Source organism: Lontra canadensis, unplaced genomic scaffold, assembly GCF_010015895.1.
Source record: "Lontra canadensis isolate GAN:19392208 unplaced genomic scaffold, GSC_riverotter_1.0 scaffold15, whole genome shotgun sequence".
NCBI classification, from domain to species: Eukaryota; Metazoa; Chordata; class Mammalia; order Carnivora; family Mustelidae; genus Lontra; species Lontra canadensis.
In genome coordinates this window covers 22,477,837-22,505,404 of record NW_022631009.1, presented here as the reverse complement: position 1 = coordinate 22,505,404, position 27,568 = coordinate 22,477,837, and the positions used below count along the sequence as shown (strand labels likewise).

The window sequence follows — 27,568 nt, the reverse complement described above, 5'->3', positions numbered from 1 at the left end:
TTTGGGGTTCAGTTTAAGAACTCTTTGCCTACTCCAAGTTGACAAAACTGTTCTATGCTTTCCTCTAACATCTTTATTTAGATTTGTAATTAATCCAATTTGGTATTGCGTATTGTATGAAATACAGGTCAAGATACAGTTTTAGCATATGGGTATCCCATTAACTGAGAATCATTTTACTTGCTTTAATTAAAATGTTTTCATAAAGTTTAGTTTCATTGAAATGTGTTTTATATTTTCCTGGAAAGAATTACTAATGATTCTTGAAAAACATTTAAACCTATGGTGATTTAAAATTTATAATCCAATCTGTAGACTTACTTAACGCTATTGTAAATGGAACGTTTTTTAAAAAGCTCTTTGTTTAGACTCTAGGTAGTAACTCCAGTATAGTTATTCAACAGCAAAGTGATTTATAATACACAAAGCATGATCATTTGTTTAAAAACTTAATTATTGTTCTCACTTTTTCATTTGAATTCAATCCAGTACATGTTTACTATATGTTTGCTAGAATTTGGGGCAGCTGAGAATGAGGTTGAAACTTTGAGCTCCATTTTATGTCATTTATGTTTTAAGCCATGTAATAAAATTGTCAAACATTGGTCAGTAATAAAACATTTTACTTTAGTATTCAAAGTTATATTAATAAAGAGAAGTACAAGGTGAGATTTTTTATTATTATCAGAATGACCTTCCACCCCTTCTGTAATGCCTTCTACCAGATTTTCCACTGGTAACGACACAGATCTTTTAAGATGTAAAAATAGAAAAAATATAAAAGTTTTAGGTCTGTATTTGGAATGACTGTGAATGCTTCCTCTTTGATGTCATTTCTGCTTAGTTTTATTTTTTCTCTTTTTATTATTCTAGGTTGTACTGGTCAGTGGACATCTGGACAGCTGGGACGTTGGGCAGGGCGCCATGGATGATGGCGGTGGAGCCTTTATATCATGGGAAGCACTCTCGCTTATTAAAGATCTTGGTAAATATTTAGAAAGTCGTTAACCAATGTGTAAGGATTTCAGTAGTGACATGTTTAACTCAACACACAAAATGCTGAACAGATAAGTTACTGTGATATGTTCAAAGAGTCTGTATGTTTTTTGTCAGTTGATTCTCAGGAAGGAAGGAATTTGTCCCCTTAAAAAAAGAAATTTTTATTCAAGTGTATGCCAGACATCCAAAGTATCAAATGTGATCAGCCGCTAGGGAAAATGAACAAGCAAATAAAACTGTAGCAAATGTAACCACATCAGCTAGAGACTATGTAAGGAAACTATGACCAAGTGCAAAGAAAAGTCAGCAGCTCCCCCTGCCTCCTTTTCCTTGTTCATCTTAAAGACATTATCTGGCTGTTAAGATAGCTTTACTGCAGCTGTCTTTCCATGGCAGAAGTCAGAGAGAGCAACATGGGACTGAAGGCTTGATCCTCTTACCCACAATAAGGAACCCAGGCTGAAGATTGGAACTTCCAGGTGAACCTAGACATGAGAAAGATGGACAGGCATAAAAAGGACAGGCACTAATAGTGAAAGTGGTTTTTGATGACCCTCTTTAAAAATAAAAAACATACATTTCCTCTTTGTGTGCTGATCAAAAGGGCAGATTTTGAATGAGGTTAGAAATAATGAAACAATCTGAAGTCGAAGTCCCACGTCTGAGTCCGAGCAGTCTGGCCGTGAAATGCCTCATGAGTAGAAGGTTTTATGTTGCAACTATGCTTCAGATACAGTAAAGATAAGAACATCCTCTTTGGTGAAGGCTTTCCATTGCTTAGTTAAACACGTATGTGTTTAAATTCATGCATTTCTTCTTGTTTTTAATGAACCCTTCTAATCCTATAAATAAGCCCATTAAATGATTGGTCATGTTAACAATAGATTCCCAACATGGTCTTGCTTGGGGCAAATCTTTGGTGTACCATTTTGATTTATGTTTTAGTTGTGTTTTAAAACTGGTAAGATAGAAAGGTGGTTGTGCTTTTTTTCCTTTTAAATAGGCTGGTGTCTCTTAACCTGGGAATACTGACATTTGGGGCTACATAGTTCTGTATTGTGGGGTCTGTCTCATGTAGGATGTTTAGCAGCATCGTGGCCTTTATATGCTGGATGGCAGTAAGTACCATCTCCCTCAAGCTATAACAACCAAAAATGTCTCCAGACATTGCCAAATGTCCCTTGGCAGGTCAGGGCTGGTGGTGGAAGAATGCATAAAATTGGTCCACTGAAATGATCTGATGAAAATCACTAAAAGACCTGATACAGGGCCATTTTTGGGGGAAAGAAAACAAGCTCATTGGAAACCTTACATTGAAGGTACTCGAACTTTTGACATCACTTCCATACTGAGCACCCACTGTGTGAAGGTAGTTTGTAAAAGCTGGACATACAAAAAGGTTTAAAGCATGTCTTCTCTTCTTAAGACCCGTAGAATAGTGTTGAAACATATACAGGTACCTGTTCATATGGGTGCCAGTATGCGTCTAATGTCAAGGTCTGGTTTTAGAATTGGGTGAGGTTTGAGAGAGATGAATTGCCCAGCAATTAAAACCCTTTTAAAACATACATTCTTCAGAGAAGATCAGTGAGACCTTATATGTAAGTCCTCTCCTCCTTCCTTTAAAAATACTCCCTTGGTAATCTGTTCATTCCAGAATGAAGTGTGTTCCAGACATGAGCCAGGCAGATATCAAACATTTTCTTCCTTTTAGGGCCCAGATACGCATTTAGGAAGTTAATTTTATTGTGATGTGTTCAGCCAGCTTGATTAGAAACAGTGGTAGAGTAACAAGAGAACCGGACCCATCTGATTTGGAGTTTGTGTCCCTCTGTGCCTCAAACTCCTTTTTTGGCATCGGGCAGGTCATTTGAACTCTCTGTTCTTCACTTTCTTCATCTCTTTTAACGGTAAGCTTCTAGAGTATTTTATCTGCTCTAGATGGGAATAAAAGTGGTGTCTTCTCTAGGCTTTGAATCTTACTTTTTTGGTACTCAGCATGAGACCCTAAATCATTGTTAACTGAGTTGGATTCAATTGCATAGATAAATGTAACACCATGCAAAGGTGAATTGCATATCTTTTTCTAACACCGACTTCTGTTGCTTTTGATAGCTAGTAACTAGTCTCCTTCAATTCAGGACTTAGCTCTCCTATAGATTTCTGAAGACCTATATAAACATATGAATAAAACTGAAATAAAGAGTAGTATTTCCTTTGTTTTAAATATTTATTTATTTACTTGAGAGAGAAAGAACAAATGGCAGGAGGGACAGAGAGAGAGAGGAAGGAGGAGAATGAGAGAATCTCAAGCAGACTCCCTGTTGAGCACAGAGCCCAAGTTGGGCCTCCATCTCACGACCCTGAGACCATGGACCTGAGCTGAAACCAAGAGGACGCTTAACATACTGAGCCACCCAGGTGCCCCAAAGAGTAATATTCTTTTGAGATGGTGTTGAGAGGCAACATGGCATACTGTTAAAAATGTATAGAACTCTGGAGCCAGACTGCCTGAGTTCATATCCCAGCCCTGCATCTTACTAATTAAGCATGTGACCTTTGCCTTTCTGTGCCTCAGTTTTCTCATCTGTTAAATTGGGACAATAATAGTTTCTATCTCATAGAATTGCTTTGAAAATTAAATAGTCTATTCTAATGTACTTAGAACAGTGCCTGACCCAACCCAAGTACTCAATAAATGTTAACTTTTTATTATATAGTAAGCCTGACTCTCACAGTACCTATTTTTTATGTAAGGGAGAATGGTAATTTTTTTACCCCCACCCCTATTAGTAATTATATTGCTTCTTCACTTAATATGTTAGTTACACTGACGTAACTCTAGGTCCAGCTGCTATGGTAAATGCTTTCACTTTACTATTTAAGCTACTATCTCTTATATGATGGAAATCCAGTGACCCCTTCACTTTTTTCAACTTTCATTTTGAGGCATCTGAATTTCTCCTTGTCACGTCCTGCCTCCACTTCTGGCTTAGGTCAAATGCCCAGTCTCCACTTTGTACCTCACTTCCTGTGTTTGTACCCATTGAGTCTTACTCTTTCTTTAATTCTAAAGTCAAAATTAGATTGGGGATTTCTATTTGTAGATTGCCTATGTGTTTTAATGCGAAGAGCTAGGTCCAACACGTGACATACGAGTTCTATTTGGAAATTACTGATACGCTTGAACAAGAAATAGGACTTTGGGAAATGGGTTCATAATTATATCACTTAATTGTATTAAGCCCAAACTGTTTAAGTGGTGAAATATGAAAGCTCCATTGCGATCTTTTTTCCAAGAAAAGTAACTCCTTTTGGCTGATGTTCCGTGGACAACATGTCATGCAGCCTGCATGTCCAAGTCCCTTAGTGAGGCTCATGAATTTGATGCTGGTCCAGAGAGGATTTCTGATATTTAGGAATATAATTCTAAGATTCATCCTTCTTCTCTCTTCTCCTTTGTTCTTTTCTTTTACTATTCTAATGGAAACACTCTTTTGTCCAGGCCATCAGCTAAAACTATATCCAATTAATCTAACAGAAGAGTTATTTGTGCTTTGCAAATATTATCAGTCATTCCTGAGTAACTGTCAACAGAAGGCTATTTGCTGTGAAGTGCTATTGAAAACATCTTTGTGTTTGTGGTTTACTGGACTCAAAACTGTTTATTTGAAATGTCATTTCCTGGAATGTTCTGGTGTCAGTGAACAAAGCCTATGGCCAAAGATGCTATGCTTCAAAATGTTCATTTGGCACTTGAAAAATAAACTACCATCCATCCCCAAATTCTTCCAATTTTACCATTTTCTGTGAAGCTAGAATTTTGAGTTTTGGAGCCTACACAAAGGAAGAAAATCAGAATTAATAGCATGACTTAGTTGTTGAAATATGGAATATATGTGAAACATCTTACTAGAGAAATTTAAACCTGAGTGTCTTAATTGTGATTATTATAGGCCTCAAAAGTCCATGTGTTAGAAAAATATATGTTTTATATATCCCTTTACTCATTCATTCAGCAAATTTTTATCATGCACTGGATTGCATGTCAGTGTTCCAGGTGCCTTGTACCAAAGAGGAATAGACACAGTCACCAAAATCCTTGAAGTGGGGGAGACATTGAATTAAAAAATTACCATTCTTTAGTTGAAATATGTTCTTTAATTGAAATATGTACAAATGACTTTGGGCACCTAGTGAAAGGAGGGATGAGGACGGTGTGGCTGGATCAGGGCATCTTCACAAAGGCAATACTGAAGCTTTCTTTTCTAAGGATAAATACAAATTCCTGAAGCAAAGGGGGCACAATGAAGACTTCCTAGCAGAGTGTGGAGCCTCTAGTCCTTCACATCATTAAAAACAAGGAGATAATTTTTGACAATAACAATCTTGGGACTGTAGGGGAAGTGAGGATTTGTAAAACTACAGGAAATGTATACTTTTTATTTAATATTTTTATATAATATTACTTTTTTATAATAAGAAAGTATTATTTGAGTAATCAAGAAAAAAAAAAAAAACCTCAAAAGCCAAAGGAATGATTCTTGGCATGGCCATTGTCATGAACATTGCGTCAACAGGAACAACAGGGCAGAAGCGGGAAGTAGGAAGAGTTATGCAGGAGTCACGAAGCCCTCCAGGCCCAGAAGTCCACAAGGGTACATAGCCACATGCATGCCAAAGCTCTGGTGCAGTTAGAGCTTCAGGCACCACCTCGAATGCAGTGGATTCTCTCTTAGAGGGAGGCATCCATCCAGGAAGAGGATTTCCTTCTCCTCAGTCAAGCCTCCCTTGGAAAAGTCCCAGAAGTTCAATCCGGAATAATGGAGCAAGGGAAATGAAAAACTCCCAATAAAATGGACACCTAAGAGGTAGAGCTAGAGACAGCTAGAGCCCTGAAGCTGGCTTGGCACTGGCCCGGACTAGAAAAGACAATCCCACTTGGAAAGGTCCTCCCCACCACCCCGGGCTTAGCCATACCACTGAGTATAACAGTTCTAAAAGCTAATGTTTACAGAATATTACTATATCGTGGACATTATGCTAAGCACTCCACTATGCACATACTCTGTTTCCTTCTTGACAACTCCAAGCTGTGAAGATACTTCTTCTATCTATTTTATAGAAGAGAAAACTGAAGCAGAAAAAAGCTAAGTACCCTGCCCAAGATCACACAGCTATCATATTAAAAAAGTTAAATCCAGGCAGCCTGACCCCTTACCTGTATGTATTTTGTAATACTCTTTTACTGGAACAGAGCACCCAGTCTGTTTCCAGGAAGCTTATCCTCAGGATGATGAGATATTATATAGGGAAAAAAAGCATCTGATAATCAAATAATTTTAGGAAACTCCCTCTTGGTAATTTCTTGATTCATCAAAAAATATTTATTGGGAGAGTGTACACATTAGTGGATAGAGTATGCTTTGGGTATTACTAGGGGCATTACTGGTGTTGACAGAGCTGAAGAAGAACCGAAAATACACGTGTATACTTTATAGAACTGAGTGCAAAGAGCCTTGGATTTGTTTTCATTCTAGATTTTCTAGGCTATAATTGGGGTCTTGTGGTTGCCAGAATATGGACAAGATGGAACCATTCAGTGCTTTCTTAGTTGGCATGGTAGAGATTATTCTTATATTTCTTCTTGAAGTGCATTTGTACCCATGTGCAAACTTTGCCCAACAGCTATCCTCTTATCCATGCTATCTGAGGCTGTTTTATTTAAATCAAAGTAGTATTATCAGAAATGTTTGACATATGCTAAGGGCTCTCTACCAGATTTTTCCGTGGCCCCAAAGGAATCAGAATTTGGTAGCATTTTTCTTTTCTAGAAGAATTTTTGTCCTAAAATATGCCAAAATTCTCCCTACTCTCCCTTTGGATGCTCTTTCTCCACAATTATTTTGTGAACACAGGAAGGGAGACTGATAGCCCTGGGAAAGGTATCCTCTTAAAATTACTGGTCCTCAGTACCTTTGGGGAATAATATATCTGCTGTGGAACTAAGAAATTAACTTGTTTTAAGTCTTAAAAAATATATTTTCTCCCAACATTAAATTTCATCTTTATTAATTTGAATTTTAATGTGTAGTTGGTAGTTTGCTTTTATTTTTCTGAATAAATTTTGGTCTTGACTTTTTATAATTGTATTTAATGAGACAAATACCTGGAACAGTAGAAGAATTGGACTCTAAGAATATGTTTACTCTTCTTTCTTTTCTTTCTTTCTTTCTTTCTTTCTTTCTTTCTTTCTCTTCTAAAAGTAGCTTTACTGGCATTTGTGGTCTCTTCTCATGGTTTTTTGAGGATGATCTTCTCATTTTTTTATTCAGATATGTATTTACTCTAGGGGCATGTCTGGCTTTACCAGAAGACATGTAGCAGATACATATTTTTTCAGTTGGGAATTGCTGAGTTTTCCTGAGGTTTAATCACATTTATAAGTTTCACTAAAGTACTGGCGTCTTTACACCTCATCAGCTGACATAGACATTTTCACTAGCATGTGTAAAAAGACAAACTGTGTAGACTGATCTTCTAAATATGTCCATGAGATGAAGTAAAATGAATCACTTAGAAGTTCTTCTGCTTTTTAGTTTGGTTGTGGTGTGGGAGCTTCTGTAGTCATTTCAGAGCCCAAGGCTGGCATGAGTATTGCTGTTACTATTTAATCGGTTAGTTAGAATATACCATTTCTCTGTAGAAATAGACAAGACCCAGGCCCAGTGGCATGCAGACTGTGAGCAACTCCTTCCTGTCTGACAAAGAGCCTGGAGGGATGGCAGATGAATGCTGAGAGAGGTGATTCTCAGGGGCCCCTTTCCCCACAGCGCGCTCAGCTTCCTCCCCCACATCTGCTTTGATTTGGCCTGCATGCCCTTAGAAAGCTAAGAAATGTGGTGTTGTTAGAGGAATCGGAAGCTTTGGTATTATTTATCCTGGAGCGGAAGGAGTATGGAAAGACTTAATAATGGTATGCTTAGCGCCCCGGTAGATTTCTTCCCACCCAAGAATGGGATCCGTAGAACTCCAGGGCGGGACTGTCTGGAAAGACGTAGGCTGCCTCATGAAAACAGTATCATCACATTGTTGCACACATTAGCACAAAAGGAGATCTCCTATTTCAGTAATAAATATGGAACATCTATTTCATGTCAACCAAATAAAATGGAAATAATACAAGTCCTTCCATCAAAGAACTCATAGTCAGGCAGCAAGAGCATCATATGGACAGAGACGTTTGAGCTAAGCCTTGAATGGGTGGGAGGCAGGAGAAGAAAGGACAAATTTAGAGCTCATGAAAGTACATAGTTTGAGGAGTAGAGGATGTTTCTCTATGTCTAGAGCAACAGGTGAGTGAGGACCGGCTGGAAGCGAGTCCAATAAAAGAGGTGGGTCAGCTTGTCAAGTACACTAGATGCGAAGCTGAAGTTTGGAGTTGATGCTATAGGCAGAGAGAGCCATTGAAAACTTTAAGTATGGGATTGACATGATAGGACTTCTTTCTAAAATAAAGATAGGAGGTAGGTGTCATCCTTTAACTTATAAAGAAGTATGATGAACAGAATGAAGACACAGGAAAATGGCCTGGGGAGATCCCAGCTATACAGAGTCTAGAAAACCACAGCTTTAGAGTTACTAAGCAAATTCTGTTTGCTGTGGGGCTGACCAGCCAGCTTCTACCTCGCTATGCTAAATATACCAAAGAGGAAGTGATGGGGTTTCCACACATGTTGTATTATTCTTCGCCTACACACTTCTCTGCATCATGCTAATGATACATTTTGCAAAAACTGTGGCTTACCCAGCTTAGAATGAATTCTGTTCCAGTAAACTTGCCTAAAAAGAGAGGTCCACAAACAAAGAAATTAGAAAATATACTATAAACATCTGATTGGACCTTTAGGGTTAAATGGATTTTTAAAATGGTCCTGGGAGACAGTGTTAATTTAATTCATTCTTAGGCTCCTCCAGACCTGTGAACATTCTCAAAATCAAGCTCTAGGAATGGAAAGTTTCTACCAGGCGTGTGGTAGCAATGATGGACTAAATAAAGTATTGAAAGAGGTTGACTATTACTAGATGACTTACTTGTAATCCTGCTGATGCCCTCCTCACATTGGATCATCATTATTGATGAGCTGATGTTCAGCCATGGCCCAGACACCAGCATCTCCAGACTACACCATGTGACTCAGGTCCCATGGACTTTTCAGTCCTTTACATCTCCTTCCTCACTCCTTAAATTCACTCAAAATCTGCAGATAAATGAGAGATAGGCTGTATAGCAGAATAAGCATATATTCCATGTTAAGAGTATTTTAGATTCAAGTCTTTCTGTGCTACTTAGTAGCTGTATTATGTTGGACAACTTATTTAGTCTTTTAGATATTTCCTCTTCCTTACAATGGGAACAGTGTAATCTTCAATAATTGATAGGGTAATTTGAAATAATTTAGACAGTGTCTGGCCCCCACTAGGTTATTAATAATAACAACTAGTATTGTTAGATACTAATGGCCAAAACAAGAGTGGATATTGCAGTAAAGGATATAATCTCAGGATTGAGTCTGTGTCTGACTTTATTCTGTTGCATAGTTTAGCTTGGTCGGGATGTCCCCCAGCAGAGTAGTGCTCATAAGAAAAGAATAGCAGATTCCAATGAGCCGAACTGAAACCATCATCCCAGTATAGCCACCATCCCTGAGCATATAGAAGGCTGATTCTCTTCTCACTGCCTTAGAGGTCTCCTAGTAGATGCTTCATAAATATGATGCAGAATTAAAATAACACAGGACATGGGAAAAGAGAGCTCTTCATCTTTTCCTGTCCACTTTGTTCTCACTGCTGATGTCCTTAACCTAGTAACACTGTATATGCAAAGATTTATAATAAACCTGAAGGAAAAGGTAGTAAAAACAGGAAATAGCTATTGACGGCAACATAATCTACTACAAAGTAAATTGTTTGAAATACAGAAAAAAAAAAATCAAGGTGGGGAAAACAAAGAATCAAGTCCAGTGTTTATTGCTTACCCTGATGGCTGAGGTCTCAAGAAATCTGTTTTTTAATATGGTCAAAACCCTACAATTTCTAGGCATTTTCAGAAAATCCTCATGCGTAGAAAATAGAGGATGATGACCACAGATGCTTGTATGATTGTTCTTCCTCTGAATGGCATCTTCTAGAAGGAATATATTTAAAATATAGTCGAAACTATTCTGAGTTATTGCTATGATTAATGTGTGTGTGAAAATATAATTAGGAAGTGTTTCAAAGGCTATCTTTCTGTTCTCATCACCATATATCCATTAGCCATCCCAAATTCACTTGTTTCAGGCAGCACGTTAGAACAAAGAAATATTTCATCAAATGCTTCATGCTGCAATTACTCCTTTTCTGAAAGAGGAAAGTGTGAATTCATCTTTCATAGTTGAATAATTTTAGACAAAATCATCTGAATGTCATTTTGGCCACAAATGAAGAGTTAGAGGAGTTTTTAATTGATTATCTTTCTGGAACTTTACCATATGTTGTTACAAAAAAAAAAAAAAAAAACCCACACACAGAAAAACAAAAACAGTGGTTCAATTTATGAAGCAGGGAATCTCTGATAAAAATGCAAAATATATGACAAAAGAAACCTGTGCCCTATATTTTCATTTAACATAATGAACAGACATTAATTGAATGATAGATCAACATACATTAATTGAACACTTTGGAGAAGGGAGGAGAACCAGTATTTATGGAATGTCTCCTATCTGTCAGTTATATTACGTGACCTTTTTAAATCCTCAAAACAGCCCTCTGAGGTATGTCTTACTATCTCTGGGAGATCACTGGACCTATCTGGGCCTTATTTCCTTATTAGCAAAATAAATGACAATATGTTTACAGGGCTGTTATACGAGTTAAACACAATGTAAACAAACACATATCTATCAAAATGGCAACAAGGAAAATTCCAGGGCATGTAATGTTGAAGAAAACTGTAGTGGTAGGATTACTACTGATGATGACCACCTCACTGACTTGGAATTCAAGTGGAATAACACTCTGGGGGAAAGCGACTAGGGATATCGGGAGACAAGGCAGCCTTCAAGTGGCTACAGTAAGAAAACTCTTCAGCAATGTCCTACGTTTCATGACCCTCACATCCATTTACTAATTAAAAATGTATGATGCTTTGGGGGGGTTTTGTTTTCTGTTTTTTAGGAATTGACAGTAGCAGTGAGTACCTTTGCTTTAGGATGTAAGTGCAGTAGGATCATCCAGTTGATGTGAAGATGAGAGTAGTCTCTTTCCAACTCTGGGAGGGAATAGCAACGGCTGTTAGCATTCTAGAGCACGCTGGAACAGGCTCTGAGCTAAGCTGGATGTGCCGCTGTCATTGAGTCTAGAAGGTGGAAGTTACTATTATCCCTTCTACAGAAGAAGGACCTAAAGCTGATCCTACATACAACTTACAAAAGTAGAAAATCTCATTTCCTTTTCTTAATGTTTCTCTTCAAATATTTTCTTTGCCCACCGTTTCGGTTTTTTCCCAACTGAAAAGGACTTGAAATATTTGGAAGATACAGAGACTAACAAACACTAGCACATCCTCCACTCAGATTTCATAAATGTTAACAATTTCAAATATTTGTTTCAGATCCTTAATTTAACAGAAATAAAAAATGATCAATGCAATTGAAGGCGGTTTTGTACCCCTCCATGATCCATCCCCTTTTCCCACTGAGGTTGCAACAAGTGTTCAGATTATTTTACCACCACCCTGTAAATGGGTATATCCCCAAGCAGTATCATATAGTTTTTGTGACTTTGAATTTACATAAATGATGTTATTTTCTTCTATATTTGGGTTTATTCTGTTTTATTTATTTCTTCCATCTTCTTTTTTTCTTAAAAGATTTTTTTATTTATTTGAGAAACAGAGCACAAGCAAGGGTTGGGACAGATGGAGAAGGAAAGAGGGAGAGGGACAAGCAGACTCCCCACTAAGCAGGGAGCCCCATGTGGGGCTTGATTCTAGGACCCTGAAATCATGACGTGAGCCAAAATCAGATGCTTAACTGACTGAGCCACCCAGCCTCCCCTCTTCTATCTTCTTGAAGTGAATGTTTATTAATTGATAGTCTTATTTTCTAACATACATATCTCTCTAAGCATACTTTAACTGCTTCCCACAGTTTTGAAATAGTGCCTTAATAGCCATCCAGTTAAATATGTTGGAATTTTTTTAAAATTAACATATAATGTATTATTAGCCCCAGGGTAAATATGTTGAAATTTTCATTATGAGTCTTCTTTAGCTCTTCAAATCATTACAGCTTTCTTTAAGTTTCCCAAAATATGAAGTTATTATTGAATTATTGAGTTCCAATTTTTTTACATAGTGATTGTGAAACATGGTTTACCAGGTCTTTTGAATTCATTGAGACAGATTTTTGGTTAATATTACATTGTCAATTTTTTAAAATGTATTGAAAAGAATATATTAGAGATCTATATTAGAAAAATGTACTGAAAAGAATATATTAAAAATGGCTTGAAAAGAATATATTAGCCTCCTTTCCCCAGGAATAGGGTTCTACATATGTTCATTAGAGCAGTCTTATTAATTGTGCTCTTCAAAACTAATGTATCATTACTAGCTTTTAATTGGCTTGATGTTTTCGAGAGAAGCATATTAAAATCTTCCATGAGGATTTCTCCTTGAATTTCCATCAGCTTGGCTTACAGTAGGTTAAAGTTTTGTTGCTTTATATAGTTGAGCCTTGAGACCTTTATCTTTAATAATGTTTTTCCACTCAAGTTTATTTTATCTTACATTAATATCATAGAACCAACTTTCTTTTTGTTACTCTTTCTTTTTCTATTCCTTTATTTTGGACTTATCTAGGTCATGGTGTTTTGGTTGATTCCATTGTAAATGGTATGTAGTTAGATTTTTAAATATTGAATCTTATAATATCAGCTAACAAGGGTGTTTGTTCTGCTTATCTGTATTGTGATTACTTATATTTTACTCATTTTCTAACTTTTTTTCTATTAAGGTTGCTATTTTTGCTTCTTTTCTCCTCCATTTTTTGCTTTTAATTAGATTTACTGGTTTTCTTTCATTCTTTCCCTATGTTTCCCTCCACTATTTGGAAATTTGCACACTTTCTATTCTTTTAGTGGTTGCTATTCAAATTTCACACATGTGTTTGTCTGAATTAAATAATATAGCAATGATAAATTGCTCCAATATATCCTCTTCAATTGTGTATATTTTGTTAACTAGTGTTTTAGTTATACCTTACTTCTAAATCTTCCCCAGGTTTGTTACTACTGGGTTGTTATATTTTGGCTTTGCTACTTACCCGCTACGTTACCCCTCTTGTTGTGTAAATGTGTCATGCCTTAGTTTTCCCATATATATAATAAATATTATAATGATATCTATCTATAGGTTTGTTATGGTAATTAAATGAGCTAGTTCTGTTCCAGGCACATATTTACTGCTTAGTGAATTTTAGCTGTTACGTCTTCTTAGACTCTTCATAGCTGTGACAGTTTCCCAGACTTTCCTTGTTTTTGCTAACCTTGACAGTTTTGAGGAACACTGTGGTCAGTAGATGCCCCTTGGTTGCAATTTGTTGGATGTTTTTCTGAGGGTTCATTAGAGCAGTTCAAAACCCATAACCTCAAGACTGAGAGTCTTGAGGTTATGGGTTTTGTGGAAGAAGATCGCAGAGGTAAAGTGCTGCTCTCATCACATCATATCAAGGTTATATACTCTCAACATGGCTTATACCTGATGGTGTTTATCTTGGTCACCTGGCTGAGGAGTGTTTATCATGTTTCTCCACTGTAACTCTTTCCTCTCCTTTCCATTCTGTTCTCTTCAGAAGGAAGTAAGGATAGTGACACTTGTACATTTGCATATTTTTATATATAAAAGACCATGATAAATTAATTTTAATTACTTTATACAACCAATATTTACTTGTATTTAGCCACATATTTATATAATATTTTTGTATTGTGGTAAAATGTACATCACATAACTCACCATCATAACCATTTTTAGGAATATAGCTCAGCAACATGAAGGACATTCACCCTGCTGTGTGCTACCATCACTGTCATCCAGCTCCAGAACCTTTTCGTCTTGCAAAACTGAAACTCAGAACCCATTGAGCACTACCTCCCCATTCCCCTCTCCCCTTAGTTCCTGGCAACCACCATTCTACCTTTCTCTCTTCCATTGACCGTTCACTCAAACTGCATATGGCTTAAGTCATAGGTCATTACATAAAGTCTGGGTGTGTACTTTTTTTTACCATGGTCTTCTCTTCCTTCATTGAGTTCTTTTTTTTTTTTTTTTTTTTTTTTTTTTTTACAGAGAGAGTGAAGTATGCAAGTGCCTTCACAAAAAATCTACACTTGCTTTGTCTTAATCTCTCTGGGTTTCTGAGATCTTAGACTAGTCTTTCAGTTACTTTCTCAGCCTGGGGTTTTCAAAATCTCATGGGTTACTGTAGCTTCAGCTTTTACTTTCTGCTCTCTCTTAAATTCCCTTATGGTTTTTGAAATCTGGGGATTTCTGTGTCTTCTTCTTTCTTTTTATTCTTTTTTTCTTGTTTCACTCCCTCCTCCTTTTCTTTCTTTCCTCTCTTTCTCCCTTCATCCTTTCCTTTCTCTTTTTTGAGTTGTGCTCTGCATTAAACAATAGTTTTTAAAATTCACTGTGTGACATATAAGAAAGTTGTTAATAGAATAAATCCTAAGAGTTCCCATCACAAAGTTTGTTACTCCTTTATTCTTCTTTCTTTCTTTTCTTTTTATCGCATCTATATGAGAAGATGGATGTTAGCTAAGCCTATCCTCATCATTTCACAATAAATGTGAATCAAACCATCATGTTGTATACCTTAAACTTATACAGTGATATAAGTCAACTATTTTTGAATAAAGCTGGAAAAAATATCATACAGTTAATTAAATGTACATGATGGGGAAAATGCATACTTTCTAAGCATTTCTATAAGTTTTATGAGAAAAAGTTCCCTTCTGCATCAACTTGAGCAACCAAAGTCCTACTTCTTTTCTAAGGAAGCAAAACACCTTTCATTCCGCTTTATGCTTGACATCTGGAGAAGACAAGACTGGAAAATCAGGGCAGGGTCCTGTCTGGGATGTCCCCACTGTCAGGGAATAATGGGGAAGAAGATAAGAAGAAGAACCCAGAAAAGGATGAATGGTCAAGGCCAGTGGCCCCCAATCATTATACCATCAAGCTTCTGTATTTTTATCTTATGTGCTCTGCAATATTTTGGAGAAAAAATTACTAACTAATGATTTATTTTCTAATTTTGTCAATCACAAATTTTTATAACATAATTTTATAAGGAGATGATCAGTGTTATGGTATCAACTTAATCTTCTTTCAACCAAGAGCAAAGAAATTAAATTTGCCAATTTAGTTTGCCCAGGGAACTATTTCACTTATAAAGGTACATTTTTAAAATATTTTTTATACTATTTGAAATTGGCTCATTGAGTCTCTTGTATGATCTTAGGTTTGGAAACACTGACAGTAAGGTACGGATTAGAGCCCTAGAGAAGAGAAGTCATTCCTCCCTACCTCCTTTCCCTTTCAAGGTATCGCTCTTGCTGGCTGATCAAGAAACGACACTGAAGCCACTGCTAGTTCCCTTCCCAGCCCAAGTCATACCTTCTGCACAGGTTGGCAATGCAGTTCTTAAGTGGTCTGGGTACAGGTATTTATGAGTTTCCCAAAGATTATATTCAGACTAGCAGAGAGATTATCACCCAGAGTCATCTCATTGCCACTTTTGACAAATGACCCCAATTTTCATATCGGATTAGAAAATCCTGGGCCATCAAAGCAAATGTGGTTCTGCCCAGCTTTTGTAAATGCCACTTATATAATCAGCCCTCACATAAATATTTTCACTAGGGGTTTGCATTTATTTATCCTTTCAGGAGAGGGCCTTGGAAAACTTCCTGTTGATTTTGCTTGGCAGGTATTAGGCAGGTCTCCCCCATCCCCCAATCTCTCAACCCCCAACACCTGGCACTGAAAAAGAAACACATCCCTAACACCTAGGCTAAGTTGCTCATGACACTCTCATCTGGGCTTATTCTGAAGCCAGCCTGTCATTGAAGGACAGTGGGCAGAGCACTGGTCACTGAAAGAGCCTGGGGTGACAGTGGGAGGATGAAAAAGAAGTCATCAGGAGGAACGCCATCTCTGTTGCTCTATGAAGTTGGAGAGAACACGTTTTTAGAATGGCATTTGCTAGAGGGATAAACAATGCAATTCTGTTATCTAGCTTGTGATTCACACTTACAGCCTTACACTCACCTGACTTACCCCCACGTACTATTTTTTTTTATAATGCATAAAGTTCATTCTATGAGGGATGGATTTTTGCTACATTTAAATCTGGGGGATATAAATAAGGAGAATGGAATGGGGAATGATGTTAGTCAGCGTTAGTCAGTGGCCTGGAAGGAGTGGAGGTAGGTTGAGTGGGCACAGATAGGAGTCCTATGGGAAATGGGCACATGCAGGTCATTCGCATCCTTCCATGGGGGCAACACCTGCTCTGTCTATCCAGCGATTTTTTTGTGCTGTAGCTATATGCAGATGCCTGCCTACGCCTTACTCTTTCACCTCTCCATGTTATATGTACTGATTGTTCCCATTGTCAGATTTGGTCTTCCTTAGCATGACTTTTAATCTTTGCATGTCCGGCATCCAACACAAGATTATATGGATAGTGTTTGTCAGGCTTAGCAGGACTGACCCCAAGCAAGTGCTGTAGGCCAGGAAAGTGAGAGGGCCATGGGGATGCTTCACTAGGGGAGGGGGCGGGGAGGAATCTGTTCACAGAGGCCCTTGATCTCTTTCAGAAACCTAGGATGGGTAAGGAAGTGTAACTACTGGCTATGACTAAAGAGAATGGAAAGAAGAAAGAGAAAGAAGATAGACACAACCAAGCAAAAGTGGGCCCTGTCTCAGGGAAGTACAAGCAGGAGGAGAAGTGACATTTGGGGTGCATGTCATAAAGTTGGGTGGTCTGCATCTCTATCTGTTTGATCTGGTTACTGTCTTTAGACTGTTTCTGGATTTTATCCTTTTGTTAATCATTCAGCCCTTATTTAATCACTTACTCATTTTTCTTTTGTCCTTCCTTGCTCCATCTTGAATATTGCATCAGTGCTCACTCAGAGAACTTCCTCTAACCTAGGCAGTCTCCCAGGTGAGCTGCTTTTAGTTCTTTGTGATAGACACACGCTGAAAGTGACAGTTATTTCCTCTTTTGGAAGAAGGCAGATTTTATTTAGTAATTTTTTTTCAAGTGGAGAGATTAGTTGTGGTCACAGTGGCAAATTTTTCATAATTCTCCAATTGCTATAAAAAGTAACTTAATGGCATGAAGTGAATTCCCAGGATGGGAGTTGTCCTGTCATTGTGAATTGCTGTGATCATCTTTGAAGCGATATTTTGTTCCACACTGTCTGTCAGCAACTATGTAGGGTTTGTTTTAGATTCAAAAATGTACAAGATGAGTTGATCTACATCCAAGAGATTCAAACATCTTTTTGTTGTTTCTTTTGGATCTGATTGCTATGCACTAGTTCAGTTGTGAGGTAGTTCTGTTATGTTTAGCTGTACTGCAATTTTGTATTCAGATGCAGTTTAAATACTCTTCCCCCTGCCTTTACTTACTGAAAGCTGGCTAGAGGAAACAAATCATCTTTTATCTTTTCTCACTGGATTACATTTTAAAATAAATCTTATTCCTATTACTCTACACAAGTCTTATGTCTTAAAATTTTGATACACGTGTTACTTCAGGCTGATCAGCATTTTCCCGTCTACTACATACACATCCAGAGTTTTGTTTTCTTTTCAAGTCTTCCAGACTGGAAAAAAAATGTACTATTTCTAAGCAGATGATTTAATTTCAGTAAATGCCTTTTTATTTCTCTCTCCCTGTGATTTATTGCTCGAAACCGTGGGAAACATCCAAGAGCAGATGCTGTTTTCCAGCTTTGACGAAACCTTGGTTGTTGACTTCACAAACTTAGGAAGATAAATCTTGTATGATACAATGGTGGAAGTCATACTACTAGCAGTTAAAACCTTGTAAGACATGATCAGGAAAAGGAAACTTTGGTCATCCTGCTTCTCATTAAGAACAGCTGGCCAATTTAAAAAGCAGACACTTGCTAAGGGAGAGGAGATAAAAATGATCAAACAGAAGTGCCTCCTCCTTCGGTTAAAGTATGAACTGAGGATGCTGCATAGTAGTAATAAAATCAAAATCTTAAAAGCTTTTCTTGATGAGCGTGTGTATATAGTCTTAGGTTTATTTGGTCTTTAAAAATGGATTTTCCGATGTGTTCTCCTTACATCTAGATAAAAAGAAATACATCTGGATAAAAATAGTTTTTTTGCAAAAATACTTGTTTTATATAAACGTTTAAGATGTCATGTTTGTCGTGGCTGCACTGAGACTCAGGCAAGATTATCTGCTGTGTGAATTACGCGTGTGACAGATAGGCTCCCACCATACCTTCGGCACAATGACCCCAGTCATCTGCCAGGAAGCAGAGGTAATGCCTGTCGTTCTGAGCACTGCCCCTTGGAGGCAGGCCCTCTGCAGTGGCCAGTTCTGAGAACCTTGACTGTGAGGCAGCATCTTCAAGAGGAAAGGATTCTAAGGAAAGAAATGTGCATGACCGGTTATAGAGGATGTGACTGTTGAAGCTTGTCTTCCTATCATAAGCATGTGCAGCAGAAAAGAAATGAACATTGAGCTGGACTTTTTCAAACCCCACCAACCTTGGATGGTGAGTCCTGAGGTGAAAATAATAGTGAGCATCAGCACCTAATGTTAAACCACCCAGACTTCCTCCATCAGGCAGGAATTCCATCAGGAATTCCAGAGGATCTCATCTGCGTTTTAAAAAAAAAAAAAAAAAGAAAAAGAAATTTTTTTTGTTTGTTCTTTGTGGCATTGGTTCTGTTTCTTCGTGGACCTTTAGCCACAAGTGGAGATGTACGCCTTCTCCCTAGGAGCTTTGAAGATCAAGGGATCTCAGTTGCTACAGCTGGAAGGAGATCATAAAGCTCATCTAGTGGAACGATCTGATTATTCACGTGAATAAAGTAAGACCAGAGAGAATGTGGCCTGTGCAAGGACAGAGACCACAGTGTGTACCCAAAACCCATGTTTTCTGACTCGGGGCCCAGGATACACACCAGCTGAATCTCATTTCTCTTTAAGACACATCTACTTCACCAGGTGGTCTTACCCCTGTGTCCTCCACAAACCATCCTAACTCACCTCTCTGCCCCTGCTGATGCCGTGTGCCCTGCTCAGCGTGCCCTTCTCTTCCTGCTGCTCTACTCAAACCCATCACATCGCACAGTGTCCAGCCCATTTCCAAAGTGAAGCCTCTGTAGTTCTTCTAGACCAAATTAACCTCTCCTCTGTCAGGATTCCTTCAGGTCTATGTTTATTCTCTTGTCATGTTTGGTCTCAGTTTCCTAGCCAGATTATTCCCTCCAATGTCCCAGGTTGTTGTCTTCTGCACTGTGGTCCTCCTGGTGCCTACTGGCAGATGCAGAACATAGTGACTTCCAGCTAGTCCACGGGCATGTTGAACAGTCTTCTGCTGGGCAGGTAGAAGTAAAAGAGAGGCCCAGACACACAGCACTCAAATGCACAGATGTTCACATCTTCCTCAGAAGTACAAATACATGGACTGTATTTATTGCTTGATTGCCTGAATAACAGGGAGACGCTTAAAGCCATTACAGACTCTTATGGTGATTCTTATTATCTTTGGATGTGTTCCGGCTCTGTAGAAAGGGACCGTTTTTAGTTTGTGTTTCCATTCTCTGCTCTCTATGACTGAGAAGGAGCTGAGGCAAAAGTCCTACAGTGAATCTACAGAGACCAACAACTGACCCTTGGTCATAAGTGTAGAACTTTAAAAGTTCGTGGTATTTCTTTGTAGATTCTTCCCTAGCCTTAGTTCCTGGCACACAAAGTGGATGGGTTTGACCTTTACTCAGGTTTGTTCTGTGTCCCTTGATGTGTGTGTGCCAGCAATCATCAACAGCAAGGTGACCTTCTCTGCTTATCATCACCGGTCGCTTTTCTTCGGCAGTTTTCTTCTTTGGTCTTTGATGTATGAGCATTTTTAGTAGCAAAGATAAGCTTCTAATTGCACTGTACTGTACGTGGCTTCTGCCTAGGGATGAGCACGTGTCTGAGGAGGATCTAGATTGTCCAGGTAAGCTCTTATTTTAAAGCCCCTTCTAAGGTAGGCTCTGAGAAAAGTGGACCTTTGGCATTAGACAAGTCTGGTTTTCAAAACTTAATGTGGCTGGTAGTCTATCAGGGAAGGAAAATGTAGAGCAACCATTACATGTGTGAAAAATGCCCAGATATATGGCAGGGATTATTATTCTCATTTGGCAGGTGAAATAACTGATGCTGAGAAAGGCAAGGAGCTTTGCTCTAAGTCTTTGAGACAATAAGTGACAGGCCTCCTTATTATACAATTCCTTCTTATTATACAATTCCTTCTTCAAGGATGTTGTGATAAATCAGTAAGGAAATATGTGAAATTATTGAGCATAGAATCTGGCCCAGAGTAAGTATTCATAAAGGTGAATTTCCACTTATTTGCTTTTTATTCTTCCTCTTTTCCATAAATTAACCTGAATGAAAAAGTGGCTAAATTAGACTTCAGTCCTATAAAGGCTCACCGGAAGTACTTCCTCTCAATTCATACTCACCCTTCAGATTGCGTGCTGTACTTACATTTCCTGCTAGCACACATTGGAGGGAGTAATACGACCTTCATTTGTTGACAGAGGCATGAATAGGTAGAACACAGTGATGAATGTCTCAATTCAGGCAGGAGTTGAATGTTGCCTGTGGAGTAAGCTAACTCTGCCACCTGCATTGACTATACATCATCCCTGGAAATTAACCCATCTTCACCATAGTGTCTGAGATGGAAACAAGTGCCTGTCCATTGAACATTGCCTTCAAATGGAAAGGGTGTCAGTTTAGTACATGCGGTCCATCCGTATCTCTAATCATATGAATATAAATGTTTTAAGATAATGTGTTGCATGAATGGGTTTGTGTATGTATTATTTTTTTTTCTGAAATAAGAGCTGAAAAGAAGCTGATCATTTTATATGAAAATATGATGATTAACAAATTCAAGAGTCAATGTCCTGTTTCACATCCACTCTTATACACTTTAGTACAACCCTGTGCATAATCAGGCATGTTGGTATAAGAAAATGATGATGTGTACCCTGGTCTTTATAGGTCCAATGGATGTCAGTCCCTGTGTCTTTATAAATTTCAAAAGGATTATCACTCACTAACAGATATAGATCATTTTAATTCAAAGGAATGTTAGATATGCATACATAGGTTACATATCAACAAATTTTTTTCTCTTAATTTAAGACATTAACCCTTAGTCTTTGCTATTGAGTCTATTAATTTAAATAATAACCAATCAGCTTCTAGATCAACTAAGCAGTAAGCATATATGTAAAAATTTATATAATATTCTTTATGCATACACAGTAAAACCAATACTTAGACATTTAGATGTGGAAACAAATGATTTGTGCCGCTTCATAAAGTTAATGTATTTAGGTTCTACAGTTATGTATTCTTTCATAGTGTATCAATAAGAACAGAACTTACTCTAGATTTTTCAAACTGGAAGGGATTTAATTTAGGGAATTAGAGCCTATAGCAAAAAGAGTTAATGCTTTGGAAGGCGTGAGATAGAGATCAGTTATGTAGCTACTAGTAATCAGAAAATCATGAAGCACAGGAACTACAGGAAATTGCCACCAATGATTTCAGCTGCCCACAGCACTAAACTGAGTATTTTATAGGAAGATTCTTGGAAACTGTTGGCAAAACCTCACGTATGCATTCTATGAAAACACATGTGACTACCTACCTCAAAGGAGTAATGATGGTTTCTATTTATTTTTTGTCTTTGAAATCTTACATGAATGATGCTCATTGTTTTCATCTAGCACCACAACCCTGCTGGCAGAGATTCCAGAAAATGTAGTTCCCAAGCTTCCAGTTCCTATACTCCCAGGGAGAGTATGGAAGGAGAAAATGGAATTAAGTTGCCAAAAACCCATCTGGCATACATAAGTAGTCTGATTATTAGGGTGATGATTTGTCTCAGTTTGTCTGGAGCAGTCCCAATTCCTGTTGACCCAGAATAATTATTGATAGTGCCTTGTTTCAATCTCAGAAGTTTCCTGGTTTGGATACTAAAGTATATGGCCATCTACCTATTTTTAAATAGTGAAAATACTTTGTTTCCTCAGTGGACACTTACTAAGGAAATACTAAGTGCTAATCATCATGCTAAGCACTGGGAACATTGAGGAACAAAGACACACATGGTCCTCTTCAGGGAACTAAGAGTCTGGTTTAGTGAATGACAAGGGCCTAAACTTGGTAGTAACTATAAGGATGAAACAAAGGAGACATATTTGAAAGAGACTGAGGAATTGTGAAAATTAAATGAGATAAGAATTGATAAAGCTTATGAGTACCTAACATATAGTATGCACTCAATAAATATTTTTTATGATCCCAATAGTAAAAAAAAATAAAGAGGAGAAGAGGAAAAAGAAGAAAAAAGAGGATTAACAGAGGAAGAGGAGGAGATTTTTTTGTAATGGCTGAATATGAGGGAAGTATCTAAGAAAACTCTCAGATTTCTGGTGTGGCTGCCTTGATGGATGGTTGTGTAAAATAATAAATGCAAGGGAAGACAATTTATGTGAGAGAAATATACATACAGTCTGAATGTATTACTAAAAGAGTAAGTACAGCAAAAGCCAATTCAAGTGGAAGAAAATAATGCATTCTGTTTGGTTATGTTGAGTTTGAGGGACCAGTAAGGTATCCCAATAACAATGTCTAATAGACATCTGAATATCTAAGGAGCTCAAATGGAGTTCTAAGCCAAAATCTAGATTTTTTTTTTTTTCCAAAATCTAGATTTTTAAGTCCTTTGGATCCAGATGGTGGTTGGGACGGTGGTTAGGATGGTGGAAAATGTGACCGATCAAGTAGAGTGTCCGGAGTTAGATAATAAAGTGTCATTGCCATGTATCTGAAGTAGGCCAATACTTAAAGGGCAGAAAAAAAAGAACCCCTTTAAAAAGGCAAGAAGGAATAGCCAGAGAAGTAGTAAAGACTCAGCAAGGGACGTGAAAGGAGAATAGGGTGGGATATTAACATGTAAAAATGCCAAACACAAATTAAGAAGTTAACAGAAATGTGTTTCACAGATTCAGCAAGTGGGGGCTCTGGATGATTTTAATGAGAAGAGATTCAGTAAAGCAGGGAAATGAGAAGATATTCACAGAGTTGAGGTGAGAAAGAGAAGAGAGTGTGGAGTTAATGAAGCATGAATCTTTTCTTCAGGTCACCTGACTCTGAAGATAACAAAAGGGCCAGCTGATGGATGAAGGTTCTTTAAAAGCAGAGTTGAGAAAAGGAGAGATAAACAACTACTGGATCACAAGGGGAGAATTCAAGAGATAACTGATACCATAAGATAGAACAATATTAGAATAATTGGGATCCCAGAAGAAGAAGGGGGGGGGCAGAAGGTATAATGGAGCAAATTATAGTGGAGAACTTCCCTAATCTGGGGAAACAGGCATCAAAATCCAGGAAGCACAGAGAACGCCCTCCTCAAAATCAATAAAAAATAGGTCAACACCCCAACATCTAAGTGAAACTTACAAATCTCAGAGACAAAGAGGAAAATCCTGAAAGCAGCTCAGGACAAGGGGTCTATAACCTACAAGGGTAGAAACATTAGCCTGTCAGCAGACCTATCCACAGAGACCTGGCCGGTCAGAAAGGACTAGCACGATATATTCAAGGTACTAAAAGAAAAATATGCAACCAAGAATACTTTATCCAGTTAGGATGTCATTCAAAATAAGAGTGATAAAATACTTCAGGAAAAACAAGGCCAAAAAGATTTTGTGATCACCAAAGCAGCCCTACAAGAAATATCTAAAGGGGTCCTCTAAGCAAAGAGAGAGCCCAAAAGGAACACAGACCAGAAAGGAATAGAGGCAATATACAGTAACAGTCACCTTATAGGCAATACAATGGCACTAAATTCATATCTTTCAACAGTTACCCTGAATATAAATGGGCTAAATGGCCCAATCAAAAGACACAGGGTATCAGATTGGATAAAAAAGCAAAACTTATCGATATGCTGTCTGCAAGAGACTCCTTTTAGATCTGAAGATACCTCCAGATTTAAAGTGAGTGGGTGGAAAACCATTTATTATGCTAATGGACATCAAAAGAAAGTGAGGGTGGCAATCCTTATATCAGACAAGTTAGATTTTAAACTAAAGACTGTAATAAGAGATGAGGAAGGATACTATATTAGAAAATTAAAGGGTTTATCCAACAAGATGTAACAGTTGTAAATATTTATACCCTTAAATGGGAGCAGCCAATTATATAAGCAAATTAATAACAAAATAAAAGAAACACATCAATAGTCATACAATAATAGTAAAGGACTTTAACCCCCCCACACACTGTAGTGGACAGATCACCTAAGCAGAAGATCAAAAAGGAAATAAGGGCTTTGAATGACACACTAGGCCAGATGGACCTCACAGATATATTCAGAACATTCCATCCCAAAGCAACAGAATACACATTCTTCTTGAGTGCACATGGAACATTCTCCAGAGTAGATCACATCCTGCATCACAAATCAGGTCTCAACCAGTACCAAAAGATTGGGATCATTCCCTGCGTATTTTCAGACCACAATGCTTTGAAACTGGAACTCGATCACAAGAGGAAGGTTGGAAAGAACTCAAATACATGGAGGCTAAAGAGCATCCCGCTAAAGAATGAATGGGTCAATAAGAAATTAAAGAAGTAAAAAATCTATGGAAACAAATGAAGATTAAAACACAACTGTTTGAAATCTTTGGGATGCAGCAAAGGAGGTCCTAAGAGGGAAGTATATAGCTCTACAAGCCTTTCTCAAGAAACAAGAAAGGTCTCAAATACACAACCTAACCTTACACCTAAAGGAGCTGGAGAGAGCATAGCAAAGAAAGCCTAAACCCAGCAGGAGAAGAGAAATCATAAAGATCAGAGTAGAAATCAATGAAATAGAAACCAAAAGAAAAGTAGAACAGATCAATGAAACTAGGAGCTAGTTCTTTGAAAGAATTAGTAAGATTGATAAACCACTGGCCAGACTTATCAAAAAGAAAAGAGAAAGGACAAATATAAATAAAGTTATGAATGAAAGAGGAGAGATCACAACCAACACTAAAGAAATAAAAATAATTGTAAAAACATATCATGAGGAACTATATGCCAACAAATTAGACAGTCTGGAAGAAATGGATGCATTCCTTGAGATGTATACCAAAACTGAACCAGGAAGAAATAGAAAGCCTGAACAGACCCATAACCAGCAAGGAAATTGAAGTAGTAAGCAAAAATCTCCCAAGAAATAAGAGTCCAGGGCCAGATGGCTTCCCAGGAGAATTCTACCAAACATTTAAAGAAAAATTAATACCTATCCTTCTGAAGATATTTCAAAAAATCAAAATGGAAGGAAAACTTCCAAACTTTTTTTTATAAGGCCAGTATTACCTTGATCCCAAAACCAGGCAAAGACCCCATCAAAAAGGGGAATTACAGACCAGTATCCCTGATGAATGTGGATGCAGAAATTCTCACCAAAATATTAGCAATAGAATCCAACAGTACATTAAAAGGATTATTCACCACAACCAAGTGGAATTTATTCCTGGGCTGCAAGATTGGTTCAACATCTGCAAATCAATCAATGTGTTACACTACATAAATAAAAGAAAGGACAGGAACCATATGATACTGTCAATAGATGCAGAAAAAAGCATTTGACAAAGTACAGAATCCTTTCTTGATTAAAACTCTTCACAGTGTAGGGATAGAGGATACATACCTCAATATCATAAAAGCCATCTATGAAAAACCCACAACAAATATCATTCTCAATGGGAGAGAGCTGAGAGCTTTTTCCCTAAGGTTAGGAACACGGCAGGGATGTCCACTATTACCACTGCTGTTCAAATAGTATTAGAAGTCGTAGCCTCAACAATCAAACAACCAAAAGAAATAAAAGACACCAGAATTGGAAAAGAAGAAGTCAAACTCTCACTCTTTGCAGATGACATGATACTTCATGTAGAAATCCCAAAAGACTCCACCTAAAACTGCTAGAACTCATACAGGAATTCAGTACAGTGTCAAGTTATAAAATCAGTGCACAGAAATTAGTTGCACATCTATACACCCAACAATGAGACAGAAGAAAGAGAAATTAAGGAGTTGATCCTGTTTATAATTGCACCCAAAAACATAAGATACCTAGGAATAAATCTTAACCAAAGAGGCAAAGGATCTGTACTCAGAAAACTATAGAATACTCATAAGAGAAAATGAGGAAGACACAAAGAAAGTGAAGAATGGGTTGGAAGAACAAATATTGTTAAAATGTCTCTGCTACCTAGATCAATCTACACCTTCAGTACAGTCCTATCAAAACACCATCAACTCTTTTTTCACAGAACTGGAACAAATAATCCTAAAATCTGTATAAAACCAGAAAAGAGTCTGAATAGCCAAAGGATTGTTGAAATAGAAATCCAAAGCTGGTAACATCGCAATTCCGGATTTCAAACTCCACTAAAAAGTTGTAGTCATCAAGACAGTATGGTACTGGCACAAACATAAACACATAGATCAGTGTAACAGCATAGAGAACCCAGAAATGGACCCTCAACTCTGTGGTCAACTAATCTTTGACAAAGCAGGGAAGAATATCCAGTGGAAAAAAGACAGTCTTTTCAACAAGTGGTGTTGGGAAGGTGTTCCCTTCTGCATGGGAAAAGCCACATGCAGAAGAATGAAACTGGACTGCTTTCTCACTACATACAAAGACAAATTCAAAATGGATGGAAGACCTAAATGTGAGGCAGAAATCCATCAAAATCCTAGAAGAGAACACAAGCTGGAACCTCTTTGACCTCGGCTGCAGCAACTTCTTGCTAGACACGTCTCCAAAGGCAAGGGAAACAAAGGCAAAAATGAACTGTTGGGATTTCATGAAGATCAAAAGCTTTTGCACAGCAAAGGAAACAGTCAACAAAACCAAAAGACAACTGACAGAATGGGAAAAGATATTTGTAAATGACATATCAGATAAAGGGCTAGTATCCAAAATCTATAAAGAACTTATCCAACTCCACACCCAAAGAACAAATAACCCAATCAAGAAATGGGTAGAAAGCATGAACATACATTTCTGCAAAGAAGACATCCAAATGGCCAACAGACACATGAAAAATGCTCATCACTTGGGATCAGGGAAATACAAGTCAAAACCAGTCAGAATGGCTAAAATTAAC

At 37.7% G+C, this 27,568-nt stretch overlaps 1 protein-coding gene across 2 annotated transcripts in view; it reads left to right on the top strand.

Moving 5' to 3' along the window:
• The window catches only part of CPQ (carboxypeptidase Q), a 358,351-nt gene that overhangs the window by 197,422 nt on the left and 133,361 nt on the right, over positions 1-27,568 (top strand). For both annotated transcript variants that reach the window (XM_032858649.1, XM_032858650.1), the window contains exon 4: positions 874-985. In XM_032858649.1, coding sequence (XP_032714540.1) covers positions 874-985 — 112 coding nt within the window. The remainder of the gene's footprint in view (positions 1-873; positions 986-27,568) is intronic.